The sequence below is a fragment of the Brienomyrus brachyistius genome, chromosome 13 (genome assembly GCF_023856365.1).
Source record: "Brienomyrus brachyistius isolate T26 chromosome 13, BBRACH_0.4, whole genome shotgun sequence".
Lineage (NCBI taxonomy): Eukaryota > Metazoa > Chordata > Actinopteri > Osteoglossiformes > Mormyridae > Brienomyrus > Brienomyrus brachyistius.
The window spans coordinates 11,294,943-11,319,466 of NC_064545.1; the positions used below are offsets into that span (position 1 = coordinate 11,294,943).

Genomic DNA, 24,524 nt, shown 5'->3' on the forward strand with positions numbered 1-24,524 from the left:
CATAACCAGCAGTCTTATTCTACAGTGCAGCTTTAAATACTAAGGGTGAGAGGGCATCCCTCACATGCCGAAATACTGGAAGCCAGCCTGTGATCCCAGCGAATGTTTCACACTTAAACCTGTTGATCATTTCAGAAATGCAGGGTTTGTAAGTCGACAGGATGAGTCGTCTTGCACTCGACACGCAATTTATTAACGTTTTAAATCCTAAAAGGAAAAACTTTGTGTACAGCTGTAAACCTTTTTTTACACAATGAAATGAACATTAAAGGGAAGTGCAGTTTAGCCAAATAAGTGTAAAAAAGATTTTATTTCCCAGATGAACCAATACAGAGTGATTTCGTAAGCTGTGTGTTCACTTGTCGAATACAACACCGAAGCGTTACCGCTCACGCGGACTTATCACCAGCCCCTCGCTCACGTTCTGCTCCCTTGGAGAGACCAGACACCCCTCCCACACTGTGAACATACATAACATTGACAAAAAAAAAAAGTGCAAAAGCCCCCCCACCCCCCAGACAATCCCTCCCCAGGAAAATTAGACCCCATTATTCCAACTCACATGTCATTGTTAGTTTTCTTTAGTGGGTGGTGAGATTGGTGAAAGGTGCAAGCTAACTAACAGCCAAACACAGGTTGTTCGTAGTCACAGAAGCACTCTTTCGTAAATATTTCACCACAATTCATAAGCATTAATACATCGCCGTGCCTCTGCTTGGGTATCATGTGCGGCCGGCTGGTGCGTCCCTTCATCAGTAACGTTGCACGTTCCCTTGACGCGCTACATTTCGCTAACCGTTTAGCATAGCAGGTGCAGAAGCTACCCCTGTCAGCTCTCCCCCAGCAGCCATCATTCTACTCAAACCTCGAAACCCCCACCCCCCACAACGGGCACTGCAGGGGTGCCCAGATAGAATCCTTTTTTTTTTTTTTTTTTAACCTTAAACCCAACACCATGCCTCCTCCTGTCAGACCTGCAGAACAAAGCACAGCTACAGCAAAGCCAGGTACAGATGGATCCCTGTAGCCTCGAGCAATCACCCCCCCCCCCCATCCTGGCCCATGCCCCATCCCCCAGAGGATCTTCATTCCTTCTTGGCCACGGTGTGCGAGGTGGGGGGGGGCATGCTGGTAGAGCGGGGACCACCCTGTGACCCTTTCGACTCGGGCGCCTTCTGCTGGTGGGACTGGCGCGTGGCGTCATAAGGCCTGGCTGGTCCCTCTTCGCCAGCCGGGCCTCCTGCGTCATCTTTCTGCTCCTGGGCACTGCCGTTGGACACCTGATTACGGGGCACGTTGCCCTTGCTGGGGGGGACCGCTTCTGCCCCCTCCTCTGCGCTTGGCCCAGGGGGCTGTGGAACACAAACACTTTGCTGTCATGACAGGAATGCAAGGGAGTGTGGGGGGGGGGCTATTACCCCCAAGGGCCATCCATCTTCCATAATTATAGTAAGCCTGGAGATTTGGCCCAGGAAGGACAGGGGGGCACAGGGCAAGGAGCACAGGAAAGACAGGGAGCCCAGGAATGACTGGGCACAGGAAGGACAGGGCACAGGGTGGGGGGCAGAAAGCACAGCCACAGCAGTGTAACACTGTAGTGCTGGGCACCTGTGTGTGTAGCTGTAGAAAGGAGTAAGTCGACAGCAGCAGCAGACAATGGCCAACAGGGCCAGAGCAGGGGAGTGTCCACAGTGTGGGTGGGGCCAGGGCAGGGGTGGTGCCTGTACTCCAGCAGCTCATCCTGTGCGCCCAGACGAATCCGCCGCTACGCACACTTCTGCCCACAAATAGCCCCTCCAGATCCAGCGGGTGCCGTTCTGACCAGAACACGGAAAACTCATTTCCGTGGCGGCGAGCCGTGCCTTTGTGATGGAGGAGCGTGTTATTAAAAAGAGCAGCAGAATTCCAGCAGGTAGCTAGGAGACTGAGCGGGCCCGAGGGCGTACCACGTCCGGCCACAGCGTGACCAGACAGCGTGACCCACATGGGACCTGACGGGCCAGGTCAAGCCCCCCACCAAAGCCCAAGGAGGATCCCGGGCGCAACCAGTCCCAGGCCGCCACTGCCGCGTGCCAGACCGACTGGAGTCACTGGGGTCAGAGGTCAAAGCGGGGCATGGGGGACGCATATGTTTAGGGTGAGGGTTCGAGTCTTTAAAGGATCAGCAAGGGGCCTCACTGCTTACATGGCTTGAGTGTAAAGCGGAACAAAAGTAGCTTATTAGCTTATCACACCCGAACAGGCAGTCTGACCCTGTCATGAAAACACATGTGCACCCTTTTCTTTGAGTTCGTCAGTGTTCACACTCAGACCAAGTCCTCCATTTACCTCCTCCTCCCCCCCCCACCCCACCCCTCCCTGCACAATAAACCAACCAACAAGAACACAAAAGGGTAACATTTGCTTTGGTCAGCCATTCAGACGGCTTCTTGCTTTGCCCCCCTCGCCACACCTTGAGATGGCGTTGGCCCATGTGCGTGTAAAGGAGCACAGGGCCCCCCCCCCACGACCCGGCCCTCCACCCGCTTTACACCTGCAGGTAGGGGCCATCAGCCTCATCTCATCGTTCCACATGGCTGCCCCAGTGGAGCCCTGCTGGGTTGGAGCAGGTCGAGCGTGCAGCCCGTCAAACGCTGCCCCCCCACCTCATAACACCCCCGGCCTTCGTGAATCACGCAGCAGGAGAAACAAAAAAGGCCACGGAGTCTGAATACCATCCCGCTTTGCTTGCTCGCGAGCTCCGCCCCCCTCTTGCTATGCGTGATCCGCAGCCAAGACCGACAGCTGGACCGAGGATCGTGCACAAGGCAGGCAGGCTCCTTCACACGGCAGACAAAAACAAGCCAGACGTGAGCCGGGGTGACCTTCCACTCACGAGCCGCCGGACCATCCCATCCGGCAGGAAATTACAAAATCAGATGGTGTTTTTCCCCCGAAACACCAGAGACCGGCCCTGTCCGGCTACCCCGTCATGTGCGGATTTGCTAAACCGACACCAATTGGGTGTCAGCCTGTGAATTTTCTTACAAGGCGGAGAACACCTACACCTTTACCAGTAAATGTGTGTATTCATAAGCTGCTGTAGGAATATCAGTGCAGAGCTCAGCGGTGAGGAATTCTGGAAAGATCTAATTTACATGGAGGGGGAAGAGAAAACCGAACAAAACAAGTAGAACGGATTTATTTCAGAGTAAATGACCAACATCATGCAGGAGGACACATGTGAGGAGCTGCCCTGTAATCCATGGAAGACTCTGGACCAAACACCTGTGTGGGGCTTGTGTGCCGTCTTTCCGACAACGCCGACCAACCGCATGGAGCAGCGGCGAGGCCTAGCATCCGCCCGCAAACTGCTCCATCGGCCACGGAACACCATCTAAAACAAAACCCCCGCGACTGAAAATAATCTCACCCTGTGGTCTTCCAAGCGCCGCGTGAGCAGTATCGATCGGATCCCCGTAAACGACAGCAGGGTCACGGAAGATAAAACGACCCACTGATTAATGCACTCGTTTGCCCTGCCTTATTAAATACAGAGGCACCATAACTTCATCACGAGGAGAGAGTGACTGCATTTGCCTGCGGGGGATTGAAAACTGGAAGAGAACTGCGAGCTGGGCTCAGCCTGGTAGGCAAACAAGCACAACCTTTTGTCTGGACACAACCCAGCTTCTCCTGTCCCCATCTGCCCCTCCAGGAGGCCTCCACCATGTTGGGGGGGGGGCATGGACTTACCGTTTGTGAGGCCCAGGCAGGGTGAAGGCATCACTCCAATCTGCAGTCAGGTCAGCGTAAGAGACCATCACACAAGTTCACATTTTCGTGGCAGTTTTGGCATCAATATAAACTCATCCCAGGACATGGTGTCCATTAGTATGACAATGCCACACCGGGAAGCTTGGCAGTGCAGCCAGAAGAGGGCGCCATCTCGTTCAGCCAGCTGCCCTTCAACGCAATTCCTTCTGGGGAGGGCAAATGGAGCTTCTCCATCCAATTCCTAGCTGCTTCTCCTGAAATCCATCCTAGGTAGCATGGGGCACAAGGCTGGGGGGGTGGGGGTGGATACACCCGGTGCCCACCTCCCACACCAATTTGCTACATGCAATACACAAGCTGACACCATCAGCAAATTTAGAGGCACCAGTTAGGCTAACTGCATGTCTTCAAACTGCAGGAGTAAGCTGAGGACCCAGAGGAGGCCTGCCTCACACAGGAAGGCCTGCCTCACACAGGAAGGACACGCCAACTCCCCCCAAGAGTGGGGGCTGGATTCGAATCCATAACTCTGGAGATACAAGGCTACAATATGATCCGCTGAGAAATCCAAACAAGTTTAAACCAGTCAAAACCAGGACAGAAAACTAGAAAACAACCGTATTTGGGAGCCTCGTCGTAACCGTAAGATCAGCACAGCATGGCAGACTACCAGAGCTCAGCTAAGGATTATAAAACTCAGAGCGTAATTACAGACTCAACGAGCTCAAGTGAATTGAAATATGCTGACAGCCGGTGGATAGACAAGCGGCCCAGGCCCCTCCCCCCCCGCCCCCGCCCGCTGGCAGACAGCTGTGTCTCATTAAGGTAAACAATGCCACTACAGTGGAAATAGGTACTTTCCCCGAGTACCGTACAAAGGCACAGTGCGGCCGACTCAAGTCTTGTAGACGGTCCGTCAAGCCCCCAGAGAGAAAGGGCCTCAAACGCCGACCGAACACACAGCACAGCGCACTGCCAAGCGGACTCAGCGCCCTCCTATTAGAGCGCGCTAACCTCTAACTACGCACGGTTCAGCCGAATAGTCTAGAAAAAGTAGCTTCAGCTACACTGGCAAGGCAAGAGGCTAAACTAGAAACATTCTGAAGGTACATACACACATTCGCCTCCCCACAGGAATTCTAATTCCTAGGATAAACGATGGTGGTGTTTTAATCTAAAGTTATTTTACTACCACTGTGCTGTGACTCAAAACAACATTTCAGGCTACATCTCATAGAATGCATGAAAATTGGGCTCCCCCCCCCCCCCCCCCAACTCGAGCCACTTAAGGCGACGGATGCCCGTCTTGAAGCGAAATTTCAAGCCTCCCACAAAGGATTCTGCACGGTCGGCTGGGGGCCTGGTATGTGTGAACTGTCAAAGCCCAACAGCGAGCAAACCCACTTGCCAACACAGCTGGAGCGCCATTAACCGCCGAGGAATTCCGGCCTTCCTGCATCGGCGCTGCCCCCCCACCCGCCACCCCAGCAGCAGTCCCCCACAGCGCACTCCCCCGTCGCGGAGTCTCGCCGCTGTTTGGTCACGCTCTTTGCTCGTGCGCAATGCCCGGATTCGACGATTGCACGGAAACCTCCTTGTGGGATGCGTCTGCAGGTTCTGAGAGCGTGACTCGAACCTGCGGCACGCCTTATCGAGCAGGACGGCTACGTTCCTGCGTTTGGGCCGTGACTATCTGATGGGGCGGCTTGGTGGACACCTTTCCAAATGAGGCCTGTAAGTTTAAAGGCCCAGCAGTGGTGTGACAGGACGTACACCGGGTCCATGCAGGAGGCCAGACACGTTACCAGAGCTTGATGCCACAAGGACATCGACCCAGAAGCTCTGCAGGAAAAAAAACACTCAACAGGATACAACTGTCTCTGCATTAATACTGCTTCACACCTCTTCCCATCACACGTGTGCCACAGTCACCCCCCAATTCCCAAGGGCTGCGTCAATCCACCCCCCCGCTTGTAGAAACCCAGTTCTCCCAGCCACAAAGTGAGTGTTTGATGCTGCATATTGAGTGATTCATGCATCCTAGAACATAAGCTACTTAAGGCCTCAATTAACATGTTATATTAATTACTGTGAAAACCAGGGTATCTGATCAGAGTATTGACTTCAAAATAGCCTCCATCATCGTCAGTCTCCGCTTTGACAAGCGCACGCATTTTCTCACGTGGATTTTCCTGTGCCATAATTATGCGTGACACGAGTCCGAGGTGCACAGAGCTTTACAAATGATAAAGCACAAGTTTAAGATTTATATACAAAAATCACTCTTGGACCGAATTACCTGCAGTTATTAATTCTGCAGCCCCATAAAACAGACGGATGCCAAAAGGATTCAGAGTCAGTGGGGGCATTTTTCACATTCCTAGACTGATGAAAATTAGCAGTGGAACTTATTTTGTGCAGATGATGGATGGTGACCTGTGCTCATGCTGTGCAAAGGGCTCTGTGTGGCCTGCCTACTGCCTGTATCCATTATACCTGTGCTCATGTTGTGCAAAGGACTGTGTGGCCTGCCTACTGCCTGTGTCCATTACACCTGTGCTCATGCTTTGCAAAGGGCTCTGTGTGGCCTGCCTACTGCCTGTGTCCAATACACCTGTGCTCATGCTTTGCAAAGGGCTCTGTGTGGCCTGCCTACTGCCTGTGTCCATTACACCTGTGCTCGCGCTGTGTAAAGGGCTCTGTGTGGCCTGCCTACTGCCTGTGTCCATTACACCTGTGCTCGCGCTGTGTAAAGGGCTCTGTGTGACCTGCCTACTGCCTGTGTCCATTACACCTGTGCTCGCGCTGTGTAAAGGGCTCTGTGTGACCTGCCTACTGCCTGTGTCCATGTGCAGGAAGACAGCCTCACCTTCATAAACTAGCACCAGTTAATAAATGTAGCTGGTTTCAAAGTCAGCTTTTTGTATAGAAAGAGTAAAACCAATAAAAAGCTAAAACTACAGAAATGATTGGCTTTTCAGGGATAAATATTTACACCCCGGCTGCTCTTGCCCCAAACTCTTATCCGAATCACGTCTCAGGCCACCTATCTGCAGAGGAACATCATCCCTGGGACACTAAAGTGACTGGTCATCCCCATCACTGTCGCCAAGGTTACACACTAACATGCATCTCCATGGCTTTAGAATGAGTGATACAGGAGGCCCCTTATTAACCATGTAATGTAGGATATTCAATGAGGCACCAGTCTTCTTATTAGGCTACACTGCCTGTGGATCATAGCTGAACACACTGACATTCCTGTGTTCTTATACGAGAGCGTTCACAGCACTGACAGTGGGCGCCCACATCGCTGTTCCTACACTGATACCTGACATGGTCTACAGGAAGACCAATGCTACTCTGATGTCACGATCTCTCATTCTGCCAAATCGATAACGGTGCAGAGTAATTTAATGCATGAGAAATATGGCTGGGTAAATTACCCCCCCCCCTCCCCCTCCCCACACAATTTCCCCCCAGTCCAGATGATGATCCATCCACAGCCACGAGCCTCGTACGTTCATGCAGCCTTAGCACACAAACTACCACAATGCCGAGAGAATGACAAAGCATCACACACAACTGGCAATGTGCATAATGCATGACATTACATAGATATACATAATGCACATTTTTATATACATGCTACTTTGCTGACTGTATTATGCTCTAAAATGAGTTCAATATTTTCTACAGGATCTTTATCTATCCTTTGGTACAAATACTAAGTCAGCTTTATGTACCGTGTTTATCCACATGTGTTTTACTGGGGTATGGGAAAGTTACCTCAAAGCAGCAAATTAGGATCCAGATTAAGCTTCCAGTCTCCACTGGAGGAACCCCAAACCAAACTGGAAGTATTCAATTGTACACTCATGTCGACCAATGGGACCTTAAGCTGCCAGTTACCAATAGACGACACAAAGATATTCAGTACATTTTCAGGCCGTCTCTGGTTACGAGGGGGGGGGGGAAACCACTCCACACAAAGTGAAAAATAAAGGAGGATTTAAGCAAAAACGTTCAGCCGTTTCAACTCGACCCCTCACAGCTTGTACAGCTGGATTTCACTTTGTTTTTGCGACATGAGAGTACATGAGCAGTCCATGGCCTCTAGCTCAAAACCCTGTACCCTTCACACTGAAGCACAGGGCTCAGCCGAGCTCTCTGAGCCGTCGAGCCTTCCCATCCTGCAGCTCCAGCTGTTGCCTCCAGGAATCGGCAAAGCCCAGCTGTGAGTTAACTGCGTTGCTAGGGAACTGGGATGACTGGGGGACTGGCATGTGAGAGGGTACACATGCAGGACCCACGTGCACGGTCCGGCAGACCGATCGATGCACGTGGCAGGCTAATCGAATAACGTAGGTTCGAGACTGAGGTGGAGGTGTGACTCACCGGGCTGTATTAGGACACACTCAGTGGAGCGTGCTTCCTGACAACAGCTAGTGCTTCCTGCAGGGTGACCACGCCTTCCTTGGCCATGTCAAAGGTCACAGCCAGGGCACTTTTCACACCAACCACTGTAGTGATGCAAGTGCTTTGGAGCCGCTGTGCCAAGCCATTAACCAGACTAGGTGACAGAAATCACTCTGGAAACAAGCAATTGCCAATTAACAACACAAATACATGCACAGGCAGAGCCGCCCTGCACAATACAGGAGGGATCCTGACCTCCGACCGTTCAGAAGAGGCTCTCCACCATCTTTCACCTTCGGACCTGACCAACACTTGCATCTCAGTCTGTAGAACATCTCCCAGAGCACTCCAAATAATACCCACACCACCAGCCGCTCCAAGACGGCGAGTTTCTATAATCACCCTTTAAAACAAGAAGGCCTGATTAAAAAGCCGTCGTCGTGGTAACGTTTGAAGTCATTGCGCGGCGGGCCCACAGCAGGATTTTAATCTGCACATGCACACACCCGAAAATGTCAAAACACGATACCAAGAAAAGTATTACAATCCAATACCATCGATACAGTATAAAGAAACCTGAATCGCGGTTTTGTTTGCAGTAAAAACTACAAGCATTTGTAAACCCATGTCACTATATCTAAAAAAAAAAACCATTGCATTGTCAGTCAAAAAAGAATAATATTAAGTAGCAGCCATTGTAATCGAGCTGTAACGTTCAGCGATATTCATGATACTTAAACATTAGTTTACTGTATATTATAAATCCAATACACTACTTTTACACGCCTTCTTTATCTTGTGTCTCCAAGCACAAACACTAACAATCGCACAAATCAAAGTCTGCGTGAATGATCAGCGCTAATCAACATGACGTCACCAGACCGCATGTTGCCAAACGCAGGAAATAAAGCACATTACGTCGCTGCTTCAGCTGCAACAGGCTCATACAAAGTAATATTTAAATTATTTCACCTATATCACTCACCTATAAATCGCAAAAAGTTTTAGTGCGTTGCATGTCGGTCCTTTAAATGGTTGGCTAACCCCATGGCTGTTGCCCCTTTGGCGACGCTCTGCCATGACAAACCCAGCATGCAGGCCTGCGTATGTCCTGTGTTTCACAGTCCTCATTCAACACAAACCCAAAGTGTTTCCAGGTGCCACTCTGACTACGGCTTTCATCGATTAAATGCAGAGGTGAAAGCTATGATGTTTCTGACCTAGTCACCCTAACACCCCCGTGAGAGAGGCCACACTCGGGCCTAGGCATGAGCCTGCAAGTCTCAGTGGTCAGAACGATCAGGAAGTGCAGGCTGTAGAATCGATACCGTGAAAAAATGAGTACAGTTTTAGATGTGACAGAATACTTTTGATATTTTTGACAACACTAATTGACAGCATCTTGGCGTGTGCCCCATTCAATTGAACACTCATCAAAAGGCAGGCAGGTGGATTACGGCTAACGAGCGGCAGGTGTGTCTGGAATGTTCCTTAAAGAAACCTTGCACTCGCATGTAGGGTCGGAACACGCCGTGCGAAACATGCCTCCTGGAAGGATGTCCTTCGACCCTCTCTTCAGTTAGAGATTAAGTGAGGGTACTGTTTCACTATACTTACTTCCGTTCAGCTGAGGACAGCATGAGCAGTACCCTACTAGCGAGCTCACTCCATAACCCTCTGTTGTAAGACTTGGTGCCTTTTTGAGAGCTTAAGGCCATAAGGGTACATAAGTGTTGATCTGTAGGTTTCTCTCTCCCTCACACACACACACACACACACACACACACACACACCTCATCCCCCTCTACAGAGACCACATGGATGTTGTGCTCCTGGGTTCCTGCTTGCGTCAGAGCGAACAACTAACCTGACAGTTATACGCAACACCACAGAGTAACACAGGAGTAGACATTTCAGGTCCAGAAAGTAAAAACCTCGGCCAAGATTTTGTTTCAACACGCCAGTTGAACTCTCCAGAGATAGTGTTGGTCCAGAAGTAAAAAGGGATTGGTTAACATTAGTGCAACATCAGTCAACGAGAACATCACAGAAGAATGTCCAGTACAACACCATTCATGAGGTTCGCCTCTGAATTACCTTTGGTAATTACAAAAGTAATCTTGTGCGATATAATTCTCTTCTTTTGACAAGGAGACAACCATGAAAGATCATGTTTACAGTTGACAGGCATTAACAGTCTACAGACCCAACTACAGCTACTGTACAATTTGCCGATTAAAAATGCAGGACGTTACTCTGGACTGTTCTCAGCCAAAATCGAGTGGGTGAGTTTCCCCTTTATCAAGAGGGTTCATAGTATTACACCATTTAATCAAGATCTAGTGGCGTCCTCAGCTTTGTTCCTTATGCTATGGGAGACAGGGTAACAGGACCAGGAGCCTATTTTAGATGAGCAGTAGGAAGATTGATGGATGGATGGATAGTGTGTGAGCTCTACGATGGTGGAGCATCCAATCCCGGGGGTTCCCTTTGGCTTTTACTTCGGCACTAGAGAGGTGCAACATTATGGAAGATGGATGGAATTGAGTACAAAGATATCAAAGCCAACTAGCATGCATGGTTTACATCAGAGCAACCACAAACACCCACAACCCCTGTAGTGCTCTGGTCCTCCACCAGGCACGAAACCATAAACCATAAAGTTTCACCAAAAACTCATGGATACCACCTCCCCAAACCCCACAGCTAACCTTCAGCAGCTCGCCCTCCTTCTTCCTCTTCTCCTTGTTGCTTTGTTTCACCGTCCCAGCTACCAGGCCCACCACTGAGTTCTGGAGGCCAAGAGCCAAGACCCCAGCCTTCTCCAGGTTCCTCCAGGTGAAACCAGCCTGCCGACACAGAGTCAGGAGGTCGTTTAGAATGACTGCTGTACGCTGCCATCTTAAAAAAAAAAAAAAACACCCTGTCTGGCACAGGGTTGCAAGAATGAATGTTCTACCCCATCAAGGGTGGAAAGCTGAGGTTCAGAAAATACAAATCCAGGCCAAGATTTTGTTTCAACCAACCAACTGAGCAAAAAGAACCACAACGTACTCAACTGGCTGGTTGAAACAGTCTGGATTCGTGCTTTCTGGACCTGAAATTTCCACTTCTGCGACCCATAATGCTATGGTCAGGGGTTCCATACACAGCACTATGCTAGTTAAACTGTGGGTAACGGTGCCTATAATGTAGAAGCATCAGAGGTAGAAGGACATGGTTTAAAGGAACCACGGGAGTATTCAAAGTATCTAATAATCTATGTCAATATCTACAGAGGCACATCATCCACAGTAGGAACATGGAACTGTGCATGTCATCAACATCCCATAATACTGCTGTATTTCCAACATGGGCTGATCACCTGCTCACAGTATTGATCATAGATATCGATCCAGCAAGCGTGAGGGTGACCTGTTCTGACAGGAGCAGAAAAGAAAGAGGTTTATCCCCACTAGCATGCTAACATGCTCACTCCATAGACAAACACACTGTCTATCCGGTTAAAAGGCACCACTTAAAACGTCCACCAATTAAGCTAGATTATGGCAAGTCATAATTCTGAACACTAAAGTGACCGATCCCAGAGTTCCCCAGGAGACACATTCAGGAGCCGTCTGTGACACGTGTAACTTGATACGCCGGCCGCTCCAGGTGCACGGCCTGCCCACAGAGTGCTGTGCGCAGCAGACTCGTTAGCACGTTAGCGGTGGGAGATTTACACGCAGCCAGCGCAGCTGCCTATTTCGCTCTGCGCCCAGACGGACAAACAGCTTGACTGATAAGCTGCGGCGGTCCGGTGAAAGACCCCTTAGACTCCCAGAAAAGGAACAAACGGCTCCTAACCTGGCCATACGTTTAGGCAGAGACTGACGTCAAGTCCTTTGTGCTGTGAAGATACATGTGTTTAGTGCTACTGGGCTATATTTGGATTTTTATAGATGTTATTCAGGAAGACATGAAATCAGACTATAAAAAGGTATACGAGTGCCTGGGTAATTGGTCTGAGTGCACAAAACATAAAGCCTAAGATTTTAGCTGATCAGCATCTTGCTTTTATAATCATACTGACCCACTTCAGAAAATAAGCAATTTGACAGATATACACTCCCTAAACAAAGGACACTTCACCTCCAACTCAAGGCGGAGACCCACATAGGCACAGAACCATACAGCTTTCATTATTCTGGTGATGCTATGAACTCTATTGGTACATGGGTTTGCAGACAGCTTTCGGAACATGGCAGTCATTACTTTAGGCTTTTTATGAATTAGATGCCAGATAAACGATATCCCTTCAATTCATGCCAATACTAAGGCCTCGGTCCATTCAGCAGCAACAGTTGAGAAGATCACTGGGACCTCCCTGCTCTCCACCGATGGCATTTTCATGAAACGTCGCACCCATAAGGCCTCCAGCATCGTGGAGGATGCCTCCCACCCTTCCCAGGTTCTCTGCCCCCCCTTCTGGCAGAAGGTACCGGAACATCCGGTCCAGCTCTGCCAGACTCCATAGCAGCTTCATCCCCATGGCCACCCAGAACCTGAACTCCATCCACCAGCACTTTGTAACTTTATTGCCATTTGCACTACGGTGACCAGATAATCCACGACAGGGAGGAAACGTTCAGCTGCTTCTTTTACAAACTACTGAAAGGCTCCTGTGCTTGGCTAAATATTGCAGTTTTTATGCTTTGACTGGTTTGTTTTCTTGATTGAGAGACTCATCCAGCTGTTACACATTAAATCACGCATGATTATTGGAGACTGGCCAATCAGCACACAGCAATAGCTGTGTTTAAGTGAAATCCAGGTCCTTTTATTTGCAATATTAGTTTACACATCCTGTTTTAGTTCCAAGTGTCGTTCCTGACGAGCATTATCTGCCACTGTTAGTAGCACTCATTCATTCCTCAGATATTCATTTTTCACTGATGCATTTAAATGCTGCTCCCATCACTGCCTATTGTAGATATTCCAGCACTGTTTACATCTGTATTGTATCTTAATGTTGTCATTCTTTGGTTTTCCTGTGCCCGTCCTGTCTACACATGCAGGGCCATGGACCTCTGTACATAGTGTACTGAACATGGCTGGTGTGCCAAAGCTACACTTGGCCACATTCCTCGAACAGCATCTCGCTATATGTTTCTGCACATATGACAGTAGCTAATGGCCTTTCACATTTACATTGTTTATTCATTTAGCATGGACACCTTTGTCCAAATGACATACAGATATCAGAGCCAATTAGATGGTTGGACTGAGCTTGCAGTGAACGACCAGTATTAGTTCGTATTGGAGGAAGAGCTATATAGTACATTACAATACAAGTGTAAAAACCTACCAACAGGGTGACAATCACAAGCAAGTGAAAAAACGAGAGAGTGTTCAGGATACATATTTAGTTAATGACTGGCAGACATACGAAGACAAAGAATGAGCTGACCTACTTAAGGGGTGGGGGGGGGGGGCACACACCTCCTGTACTGAAGTCAGTTGTGACCTTGACAAGAGCACCTACTGTAATCCCTGATCGCTAATGTTTATAATCGACAGCAGTCCTGAATAAACATGCACAAGTGTATAAAACTGGAAATCTGGGAGATGCTATTCCTCTTTATAGAAATGATTACCGAGGGTTGAACGAGTTGTGAGGAAGAGCATACGAACCCCACTAAACAGCCCCTGGGTTTACAATTTATTGCCACAGAACCTTCTACAGGAACAAGACTGTGTAGAGAGCCCCCGCCCCCCATTTGAGGAATGGCCGAGTCCTCAGCACAGCGCCTAAACCTTCTCTAAATAAAACAAGCCACTACTTGGCTATACTGAGCTACTGCATCTCCAGGAGAGTCCAGAAAGCAGGGGGGAGGGTTAGATCACATCGGAACACTTATCTGTGGGTTGGTTCTATCTTATTCAGTTGTTCTCACTGACATAATCTTTAGAGCTCATTTTAAATTCTCAGCGAAGCGTAACGGACCATTGCTATCCAAATGGAGAAGAAACAACAACATGAGCGAAAGGGGGGAATAAAAAATAACTTTAAAAAAAATAAAAAAATAAAAAACTCACAGGCATAAACTAGGCCTAAGTATCCAAACCAAGTTTCCTTGATACTTCGGAGAGCTTCATATTCATTGCACAGATATCCGAGATATTTATCATCTTACTAATTAAACAGCTAAACTCGTTCACCCTAATTACAATAAATATTAATGAACATTTGTCCTAGATTAGGTTTGTTTATCAAATCAATTATTCATGCCACATGCTGTGGTAATGTTTCAAAAATATTATCAGGCATACTGTTAGCAAGTTTACAGGCTGTTTACAATCTCCTGCCCCACGGACAGAATGGATCTACAACATTCTGGTTGGCATCCAAGACGGCAAGACCTGATAAATCTGTAAATAAACATTAAGATTCTACACGCAAGACGCCTCATTTGGAAAAAAAGCTGCTGAAATGGCTTCTATTTTCTCTGCATTAAAATGTAAAGGTTTCACACTCAGAATAATTACGTTTACACGAGCAGAGACCAGTTACAGTTTGAATTCCCAGTAACAGTCTTCAGGCACAATACTGGAAACCAGATGAGGTCTTTGGTTATCCTGGTCTGAGAAAAAAACATTTGAAACAGTGTCCCAAATTTAACCTTAACTAAAAAAAAGTTAAAAAAAAAAAAAATACACTCATACTAAGCACCACAGGGGGTACAGCAGTCCACAAGAACACACACACGTGCATGCACGCGCACAGACAGACTAATGGATACTTAGAGAACATGCACAATGCGCATGTGCGCTCTCACACACACACACAAGCAGGATTCATTCCCGCAGGCTTGATGGTGTGAGGTAACAGCACTAATATCTGAGCCACCACAGTCTTAAAATGTCTTACGTCTTGCGACAGTTACCCTAAATCATTGATTCTCAACCCGGCCCTTGGAACCACCCGACATTTTTACTCCCTCCCAGGGTTCTTGGAAGTTTGGTGCAGGTGTGTTGGGAGCTGGGAGGGAGCAAAAAAGTGGAATGTCTGGGTGTCCATGGGTTGAGAAACACTACACTAAATTAACATTCAAAACTTAAATAAAACCTTAAAAAGCTTAAATACATAGAAGACTAAAAAAGGACATTTATCCCAAGGAAAGGTTCTGTGTGTTCAAGTCACAGGCCATTACATGAACCTTAATGCAGCCATGGAGGGGAAACACCGATGACACGGCAGGACTCACCAACGGGGAAACCCCCGGAATGCTGAGGGCCAGGTTGCGCCCGTGAGCACCAGTGTGCTGGATTCCCCGTGCCGTCCTGTCATACGCACGCCGGCCGACGACGGCAAGGAGGGAACCCAGCCGCTTGTAGTTGGGCTGGAAGGTGTCGTCGCTAGTGTCAGACTCCGGCTGCCAGGACATTTCCTTCTCTGAAAGGAGAGGGAGCAGGAGGCTAAGGAGGAGCTGAGAAGGAGGTGAAAAGTAGGTGAACAGCTCTCCCAAAAATGCAGCGTTTCTCCCATGGATACCGCAGGAAGGCGGCCAACACATCACCCACAAACTAATACATTACGCCACTTCATTACAGGAATCTACCCATCAGAATTCAGTCAGCAAGCCCCCCCTCGATGGGGGAACGGAGATCAGAATTTCGTAGCTCTGAAAGCCATATTATCATTGATAAACTGCTTCAATAGGGGCTTTATGGCTGGACAGCGCCCAGAAAGCTCTGGGGCAGAGGTGGGGCTCGCGCCCTCTCCTGGCCTGATGGCGCTGGCAGTGTGACAGAGGTCCAGCCAGCCTGTCCTGGCACGCGGGGCCCCCGGAGGAGGGCACGGGTGCGAGCAGCCACTGGCGCGATGGAGGCAGACAGACACTCATCTGGCCCCAGACACAACGCAGCCTCTCCTCAGTCGCCCTCCTGCTACTACCCCCGGCCTGCTTCCCACCCCGCCAGTCACCCCTAGCCTGCTGCCCTGGCATTAAGCTCCTCGTTATAGGGGCAAAATGTGTCATGACCAAGGGGGCTGAAACAGTAAATAAAGGGTATTAGGGTAACACTTGGTAAGACCCCCCCCCCGCACATGCCACAAATCCCATTTTTAGCTTAAAAAAAAAAAGCCGAGCAGCAGCAGTCTGGACCTGGAGGGAGGTCAGGATCACCTGCCTGTACGCACCATCTAGACAAGCCAAAAATCACCTGAAGAAAGACAACTTTCTACATTATGACAAAAATCAAAGTCGACCACAAGCTTATTTTACTTATGTTCGAGTAAATAATTTCCCTATACAAAAAGTCACGTCACATTCTTTAAAAATTATTTTAGGCCTCAAACTTCTTTAATTAGTGTTTAAAAATTGCAAAATAAGGCGGCAAGTGTTATAACCATGTGAAGAACACGGCAGTATAAGGAACCTGGGAACGGTGTCACACGGAGAATGTTGCCAGGCTGTGTTGTGTCTAAAACGCTTATCGGCTGAACTCCAGCTGGTTGGCAGAGATAAGAGCGGGAGGAGAGAAACGCCATGTGAGACACAGCAGAATTACGGCCCCCGAGGAAGCAGAGTGAAAGTACGGCTACAGCCACCACCTGACTGCTACTTGGACCGGTTTCAGGCTAATAGAGGCTAATGGTGGTACACTGCCTTCATACTTATGTTACCGACTACATAAATATTGTATTATTACTGCACCTTTGATACAAGCATATTCCACCAGACCAACAGAAATTCAGATTTAAAATAAGCAAAAATAGGAGTCATTGTTTAAGACTTAACAGACAAGTGCCAGATTTCAGAAAACAGCCCCCCCCCCCGGCACCTGGAGTGAATGACGCACGTTTATATTACTGGGGAGTTCGGTTTACCCACACCAGTTATCCCATTCACCCTGGAACTGTGATCTTACAAGCAGCTCTCAGGTACAAACAGTTTCACTCAGAAATTCTAACATTTACTGCTACATGAGACTCTAAAATCTTGCTGCAATTTACTGCCCTTATTATCGTCAAAAGCCTAAAGGCACATTTTCTACTGGAGCTCTGAGAATATGATTATATACTAAAAATTTACTTAAGAAACTATTAACATGCGGTGATGTATTAACTTAAATGTGGTGTAACAGGAAAAAGATTTTATGCTATTCAAATTCACATCGCTGTACATCACCTGAATGGAACAGTAGTTATTGACATTAATAGCAATTGCGCCCTCTGCTGCTCAAAAATTATATCACCGAACTTCACAAATGCAACACATTTACAGGTATACCTGAAGGTGGGAACTGGTTTCAAATATGCCAAGAGGTTGAGAGATTATTTATATGCAATCGTGTTTTTAATGGTTCAGCACACCAGCGAGGCATTTTAAGAATACAGACTGAGTAAAACGGACACTTGTATTACCCATTTCCTCTGCAGACGCAGGCAGGATGTAGCTGACGAGGTGCTCGGTCAGGGTAAGGGCGGCGTCGGCCCCCTCCCCAGCTAGCCGCACGGGGGCGCTGTTCAGCACGTAATTCACCCCACCGCTCACGGCACTCCAGGTGAGCTGGTAGCCGCTGGAGGCGACGCCCAAGGCCTTGTCCGAGGTACTAGCGAAGGGCCTGGAGATACCCTCGCGGGCAGACTGCACGGTGGAGGTCACCATCTCCGCGATGCCAGCGGCCAGCTGAGAGACGCGAGGGAGGGGCATTGAGTCACCACAGTGCAGATACCCACCCCACCCGAAGCGGGACAGAGTTACATGTGGCATTTCACAGGACAATTGCTCAAACTGGCTCCTCCCAATAAATAAAAAAGGTTCAAAGTAAAATTAAGACAGACAGAATTAAAGCAGCAGTGAAAAAAAGACGGATACAAAGAAGTGTGAGCGAATGCAGGTAAAAGCGCCCCCTACTTTATCGGGGGGGTACTGCAGAGCTGGTATCTTCTCCTCCAGTCGATCGAGCCCTTTGCAGGCCAGGACATCGACAGCTGAAACTGAGATGACGACCAACACAGAAATCAGAGAACATCCTGAAGAAAATACAGATATCACCTCTGGGAGGCTGGGCTATGCACCAGAAATACATTAAGCACCAGGGGAGCGTTTCCCAAAACCACAGCTGGACCTTTTGGAAATCGTACCCCAGAACATTAAACACAGCAAGTGTCTTACTGTGCAAGGTGCAAAGAGCTCCACATCCCCACCCCAGGACCAGTCCTACAATGCCAAGGAGCGTGGGGACATGGGCAAGGTCACAGGGCGTCTACAAAGCTAAGACTCACACCAAAGGAGGAAGACAACACGTCCACCAACAGGCTTGTGTTCGATGAAAGACCCCCCCACAGGGACATAAATACTGCTGCTGAGATCTGGCAGTCACCCTCTCCTTACTGATTACACAGAAATTAAGCAGCCATTCATAATTCTTAACCTTTAGTTCAGTCCCGAATTGTGAAACCTCTGATTCACAATCGCAAGGTTTCCACACATCACCCAGAAATGGACGCCAAAGTATTCTGGTGGCCAGAGAAGCGTTTTGCAACGTCCAGCGATGACTTAATCTGCAGCAAAGTTCACAGGAACGATTCTCGGCCCTAGATCAGTCTCCCGTGTTTACCGTGCTGATGTACCACAGGCTGAAGAGGGTACAAATCACCCAGAACGAAGCAGCGATTTAACACAAAATGTCGTTTCTACTGTCATCTGTGGTAACTTACAATTAAAGCATCTCCATTTTATTTGGAAGATAATGAAATAAAAACATCCTCAGTAGACAGGTAAATTGAATCACTAATGGTTTTCCTAAAACACCCTCTCCTTCAGCATTGGCTTTAGTGATTTCACTGCTCGGCACTACCGACCTGTGATCCCATCAACCCAGGGTCCTGAAGCTACCATTAGTTGAGAGACACCTTTTCATCTCCTGCACATCACTGTGACCCACTAAGTATTTAATGAGACGGCACAGCCTTCATTGAGATACATAGTACAATTTATAACTTATTATTACAGTGTTATTGTTGTAGTAGAAGAATAACCACTGTTAACCCTGCGTTCCTGACGCCAAGTTTGACACCGTAGCTACGACCCTTATATGTGCAACTCACTGTGCGGCTCCAGCCTGTGGATGGCTGGCTGGATGGTCCACACGGCCAGGCTGCCCGCCTTTCTGGCCCCGCGCTCGTAGACCCCGCAGACGGTGCAGATGAGCGGGTGCGTCTGCTTCGTGCTGCTGTAGGTTTCCTGGAGGACCTGGCGGGTGGCGCTGACCATGGGCAGCTGAAGGAGGCGGACGAGCACGCCACCCTGCGGCATCCAGGAGCGTCGGAACGACAAACGCCACCCGTGAGAAAGGATTATTATTACTGACAGCGATAACATCAATAATGATAATAAAAACAAATGACAGTAATCGATTATTAAGCATAATAATAAAATTACCGCTATAAGTAAATGGAACACAGTAGTACAAAACAAACATAACATTGCGAACTATGAATACAGAATAAAGATCATGTTAATCACCAAGTCTGTACCTGGGTGGAGTCTTCTGGTCCAGGTGCCATAGTTCAATTAATCTACAATTACAACCGTCGGAACATAGTCAATATTAAGACACTTTGCCTTGTTTATTAAGAACAAACGAAAGACCCATCGGCAAAATGAAAATCGACTCAGATGCACCGACACATCGTCGACAAATCTACGCAGCCTCTATTTCAATGGCATTGCCTAAGACACCAAAAGTTAGCTTCCCATTTAACAAAAATTCATTATACTAAATGTTATATTGCCGTATTTCCGGTTTTGCCTTCAACGGTTAATGAGTCTGGGCCTTTTTAAAAGAAATAAATGAATAAGTGACTTGAACACCTTCAACACAATATCATATAATTGAAAGAAAATATAGTCAGAAGGAACCGTAATCAGTTCCTGTGTAAATGAGCAAAGTGGTACGCGGGAATCACTCGGTGAAACTTTAAAAATGTTATATAACTGACCACTCACCTTTCACCTGAACTTCAGCAGGATGCAGCACTACTGATTCTTAATTGAGAGAAGATCGGACCGTAAAATCCCATCTTTACACCCCGCCCCTCCGCCACGCCCATTGACTCCACCCTTAACACGTCAGCCGGCACCGGCGCCGCCCAACCCGGCGGGGGGAGTGAAGTCTAGCCGGCCGCGGACACCCGCAGGAAAAGGTTTGTTATGAAACCGCACGCAAAACGACAGTGCTTCCATTATAAAGGACTATGCATTTTAGTACAGGGCCAATGTGACTGATGTTACTGTGATTGACAGTATCTTCTCTTGATGTCGCGCTGAGTTCGAAGCTGCTTAACAGATTTATCACCATATTGATTTGTTATCCACAAGAGGGCAGGATGTCCTTTCATCAGAGAAGGTGGTGCAGACACTTAGTGAATCCTGGGAACCATCACAGTTTTTCAGAACTACAGGTCGTCGTCGACTTACGACCTATCCAACTTACAACTGATCGACTTCTCGACCGTTCAGAGACCGCAGATATGCGGCCACGACTGCGCCGCGTCTGGCAGCGCCAGTGCTGTCAGAGTGTATGACAGTATCCGCCCCACCTGCAGGCAGCAATCAACTAAGGAAATGGTGATAAAATTATAAAAAAAACAATGTGACTTAAAGATGATGTAACTTTATACAGTATACTATAAATATGATCAGGGGTGCCAATAACTAGGCTAAAATGCACAGCGATTTCTTGTCATAACTGCGCGGCCCTGCATATAATTTTTTTCATATAAAATAAAGGGCCGAATTACTACCGGTCAGTCGGAAACGAACGCGGTCTTATTTAGTCGACAACAACGTATTGTTTATGAAAAGTACAATGATCAACAGGTTTTGTAAACAGGTTTTCCTTCTTATGCCAAAAGTTCACTTAATTAGACTTTTTTTGAAAATTAATTATTTTCAAATAATATGCCATTGTCGAGTGTCTGTGCTGTAATAGTAATGCATCCTAAACAAACAAAGCTATTTCCACATTTCTCCCATTTTCCACGACATATCTGTGTGAGCTGAGCTTTTCAACCCTGACTCATATAAAAACTAAAAAAAAAAAGAGACTGAGGGCTGTTGAGGAAGAGTGTGACAGACAGACAGACTGTGTGTGTCTGTCTGTCTGTCTTCAATTCCTGCCAGGATTTCAGCTTTGTGTTCATCAAGACAGGCCCAGGTTTCACACTGAGTGAGTTTGAATAAATTGATTGACTATTTTCTCATTATTAGGCTACAGAGTGTCATTTTGGTTGATGGTGTGGCGCGGGATTTTTTCAGTGTAAAAAAAATGTACTGTGGCTCAAAAAAAGGTTGAAATACACTGATCTAGTTTTATACATAAAGCGGGGACGGGGGGCGGTACTGAGCCCACTACCCAATAATCCAAATCCTTAATGAACCGGAACAGCGAAAGAACCAGCTCAGGGGTCAAACTCTTGCTTCACCTCCATGCTCTCAAAGGACTCATACGAGTTCAGTGACATATGGGTATTTGCTTACGCGTTTTAGCTGAGGTCATTGACCAATGTTGAAACCACAGGAAATGTGCAACACCGCACTTGGCCGATCGCTATTGACTTTGCAAACACATATGAGTGTCATTGTTAAAATAAGCACCAGGGGGCAGCCTCTCCCCAGTAACCATTTGGAATGCGTGGAATACAACTGGGTATATGAAATGATCTGAGGTGTCCTGTTACCTCAGACCTTCAGGTTTGTGGGATTCCTGGATGAATAATATTTGGCCCTTGTTCTCCACACAAGTGTAAGCGCCATATTGTCTGTCAAAGTTTATCCATTGTAGTAAAGACTAAGTAATACCTGTAAGGGAAGGAAACTCTAAAGCACTATACAAGGGTTTGGTGTCCAAAGATGATAAAATAGAGAAAATATACCTGTGTGGCTCGTGATTTACTTTGCAGACAACTTAGACAAACAAACTTCCTTTTTTTTTTTTGGAGAAAACACAGTCGGCAATCTGATCGCAGACACAGTGGTGTACTGTAAATCGCTGTCACGTTCGGTCCCCTCAAACACCCATGTGGCAAGATCGTTTAGCTGTGAATATATCGAACGAGACTTCTAATTTGATCTAACGAACTGCGATATTTTTTTTTAAAGGCTAATTACTGTGTACCTTCTCCGCAGACTTTAATGTGATGGAAGCTAATTTCCCCTTTTTCTTCTAGTCGGTTTCTGAAAGGTCATTAATATATTGTCTTTTAATTTCCCGGTTGTCAGTTTGTCCTATGACCATGCAAGGCAGCCATCTCCGCTCAATAAACACGCTTCTCTGAGAGATACAGAATGGCAGAGTGACGTAAACAGTCATTCATTCAAAGGGTCACCACTTAATCCCAAATTTATGACGGGGGTGGGGGCGTAAATAGGCAGGAATCTAATTTGAGTTTCTGCCATCTGAAGGAAATAATGTTCACAGTATCTCCCCGCAGCTGTTGTGTCTGACAGCTTTATAAAAGCAAAATGGATGCATCACAAGAAAAAAAAAAAACACTTTGCAAACATGACATGGAGAGATTAATATACATTCCAGCTGCCTTTGACTGGCACTCAGTAATTATCATGTTGAACAGAATTTGCTCTTGTATGAATACAGCTTTAGAAATGGGTTGTAATTGAAATGTTGTGTTTTCAAATGACTCTTTCTCTTATGATTTATTACTATAATAGTCCTATCGTTGGCTTCATATGACCAACAAAATTTAGTACAATAATGCAAACTGAACTGTGCGAGCACTGGAGAAAAATGCAGCAATTTAATATTGAGGAAAATTAAATACACTTAATAAAAGCATAATCTGAGTACTTCTGTTTCCTTCCTTTTTGAAACTGCTGGCCTCGAGACGCAGATCAGAGCAGGGCAGAGCAGGGCAGAGCAGAGCAGGGCAGAGCAGAGCACACCGGCCTGCTTCTCACTGTGGCTGATCCAGCTGAATATTCTGATCCTGCACGCTGTCCCACACGTGCTCGTCGGTGGTGTCTGGGGTGCCGCCTCTCCATTACACAAACCTAAGAGTCCGCAGACTCGTTTGATGTCACATGAGTTACAACCACAACATTCTGTGCAGCTGCGAGCCGCCTCCTCTCTGTGACGGAAGCCGTCGGCAGGTCGGGGTCCCTTGGAGCGTCTTGCCGTTATGAACCCATCTGTCATGACTATGCGAGCGACGGTCCCCTGCCAGAAGTGCAGCCAGACCGACAGAGCCGCCCTTTAATTACCGTGAATGATAATGCTCATAAGGCTGCCCCCCCATCAGCCAAATGATGGCCATTTATCACACACTCCCCTTTAGCTCCTGTCAGGAAGGACAGAAACACAGTGACCATGATTCTGAAGCTCGGCCATGTTTATTAGTTCCTCTTCTTCGCTGCTTTATTAAGCATATATTGCCTTTTCATTAACTCATCTCTCTCTCTCTCTCTCTCTCTCTCTCTCTGTCTGTCTCTGTCTCTGTCTTACTCTCTCTCTCTCTGATAAGAACAAAGTGCCAGATTATGATTTTGAGAAAAACAAAGATATAGACTGAAATTTCCCATCCTTGACAAATCAGCTGTAGGGCAGTTGGTCCAGAAAATTAACCGCTAATACCAAAAAAAGACAATGAGAATATGTATTAATGCATGCATGTAAAAGATTACTCTTACAGATAATGCTAAGAAAATGAGAATAAATAATAAAAGACAAAGATAACAAAGGAGGAGGAATGTTGATAATGACCTTGTTCGTAAAGCTGATTGGCCAACTTTTTCAAGACACAGAGAGCCCGCAGAGGTCCGTCAGAGTGCTGGGGAGCCTCCTGGAAGTCAGAGGAGATCCCCACGTTCTCCTTTGCCAAATCATGTACATTATACTGCAGAAGATGCCCCTTAATGCAGAAGAAACTCCAAATGCCTTTTCAGAGGAGTACAGCCAGGTGGCAGAAAGTCTCTCAGTTTAAGGTGTGTGGTCACATGATCACAAGATCGCATCCCCTGAGGTGAGCCGAGTTTCTGCTTTGAAACAGTTTGAGCTCACAGCTGGGCAGTTGTTAACCCTGGAAGAGTGTGTCCACTGGAGCAAGGAAAATGCACATCAAACCATCAACTGAAACGCGGAAATTTCGTATTCCATCCATCTGTCTTCCTACTGCTTATCTTGGACAAACTTATTCTGTGGAAAACCTTGGATGGGAAATTTAAATAACCCTGTTATTGGAAAACAGACAACCTGTAGGAAAACCGGAATGAAGATGCAAACTCCACAATACTCAACAGTGTTAAGAACATTGTGGTCCCATATTGAATCACACTAAACTT

General features: G+C 47.3%; 1 protein-coding gene across 1 annotated transcript; it reads right to left on the bottom strand.

The window, feature by feature from the left end:
- Positions 1-291: 291 nt before the first annotated feature.
- Positions 292-20,266, bottom strand: plin1 (perilipin 1). Its single transcript, XM_048972574.1, has 8 exons — positions 20,175-20,266; positions 19,703-19,744; positions 19,274-19,472; positions 18,078-18,160; positions 17,585-17,849; positions 15,423-15,610; positions 10,887-11,024; positions 292-1,352 (listed from the first exon to the last, which is right to left on the bottom strand). The coding sequence occupies exons 2-8, from the start codon at positions 19,730-19,732 to the stop codon at positions 1,086-1,088; spliced, it is 1,170 nt and encodes a 389-aa protein (XP_048828531.1). The 5' UTR covers positions 19,733-19,744; positions 20,175-20,266; the 3' UTR covers positions 292-1,085.
- Between the last annotated feature and the right edge of the window lie 4,258 nt (positions 20,267-24,524).

Coding starts and splice junctions, on each gene's coding strand:
- plin1 (XM_048972574.1), bottom strand. CDS start 19,732: ATGGCACCTGGACCAGAAGACTCCACCCAG. Junction 19,473..19,702: donor GACCAGAAGACTCCACCCAG/GTACAGACTTGG, acceptor TGGATGCCGCAG/GGTGGCGTGCTCGTCCGCCT. Junction 11,025..15,422: donor TTCCGGGGGTTTCCCCGTTG/GTGAGTCCTGCC, acceptor CTGTGTCGGCAG/GCTGGTTTCACCTGGAGGAA.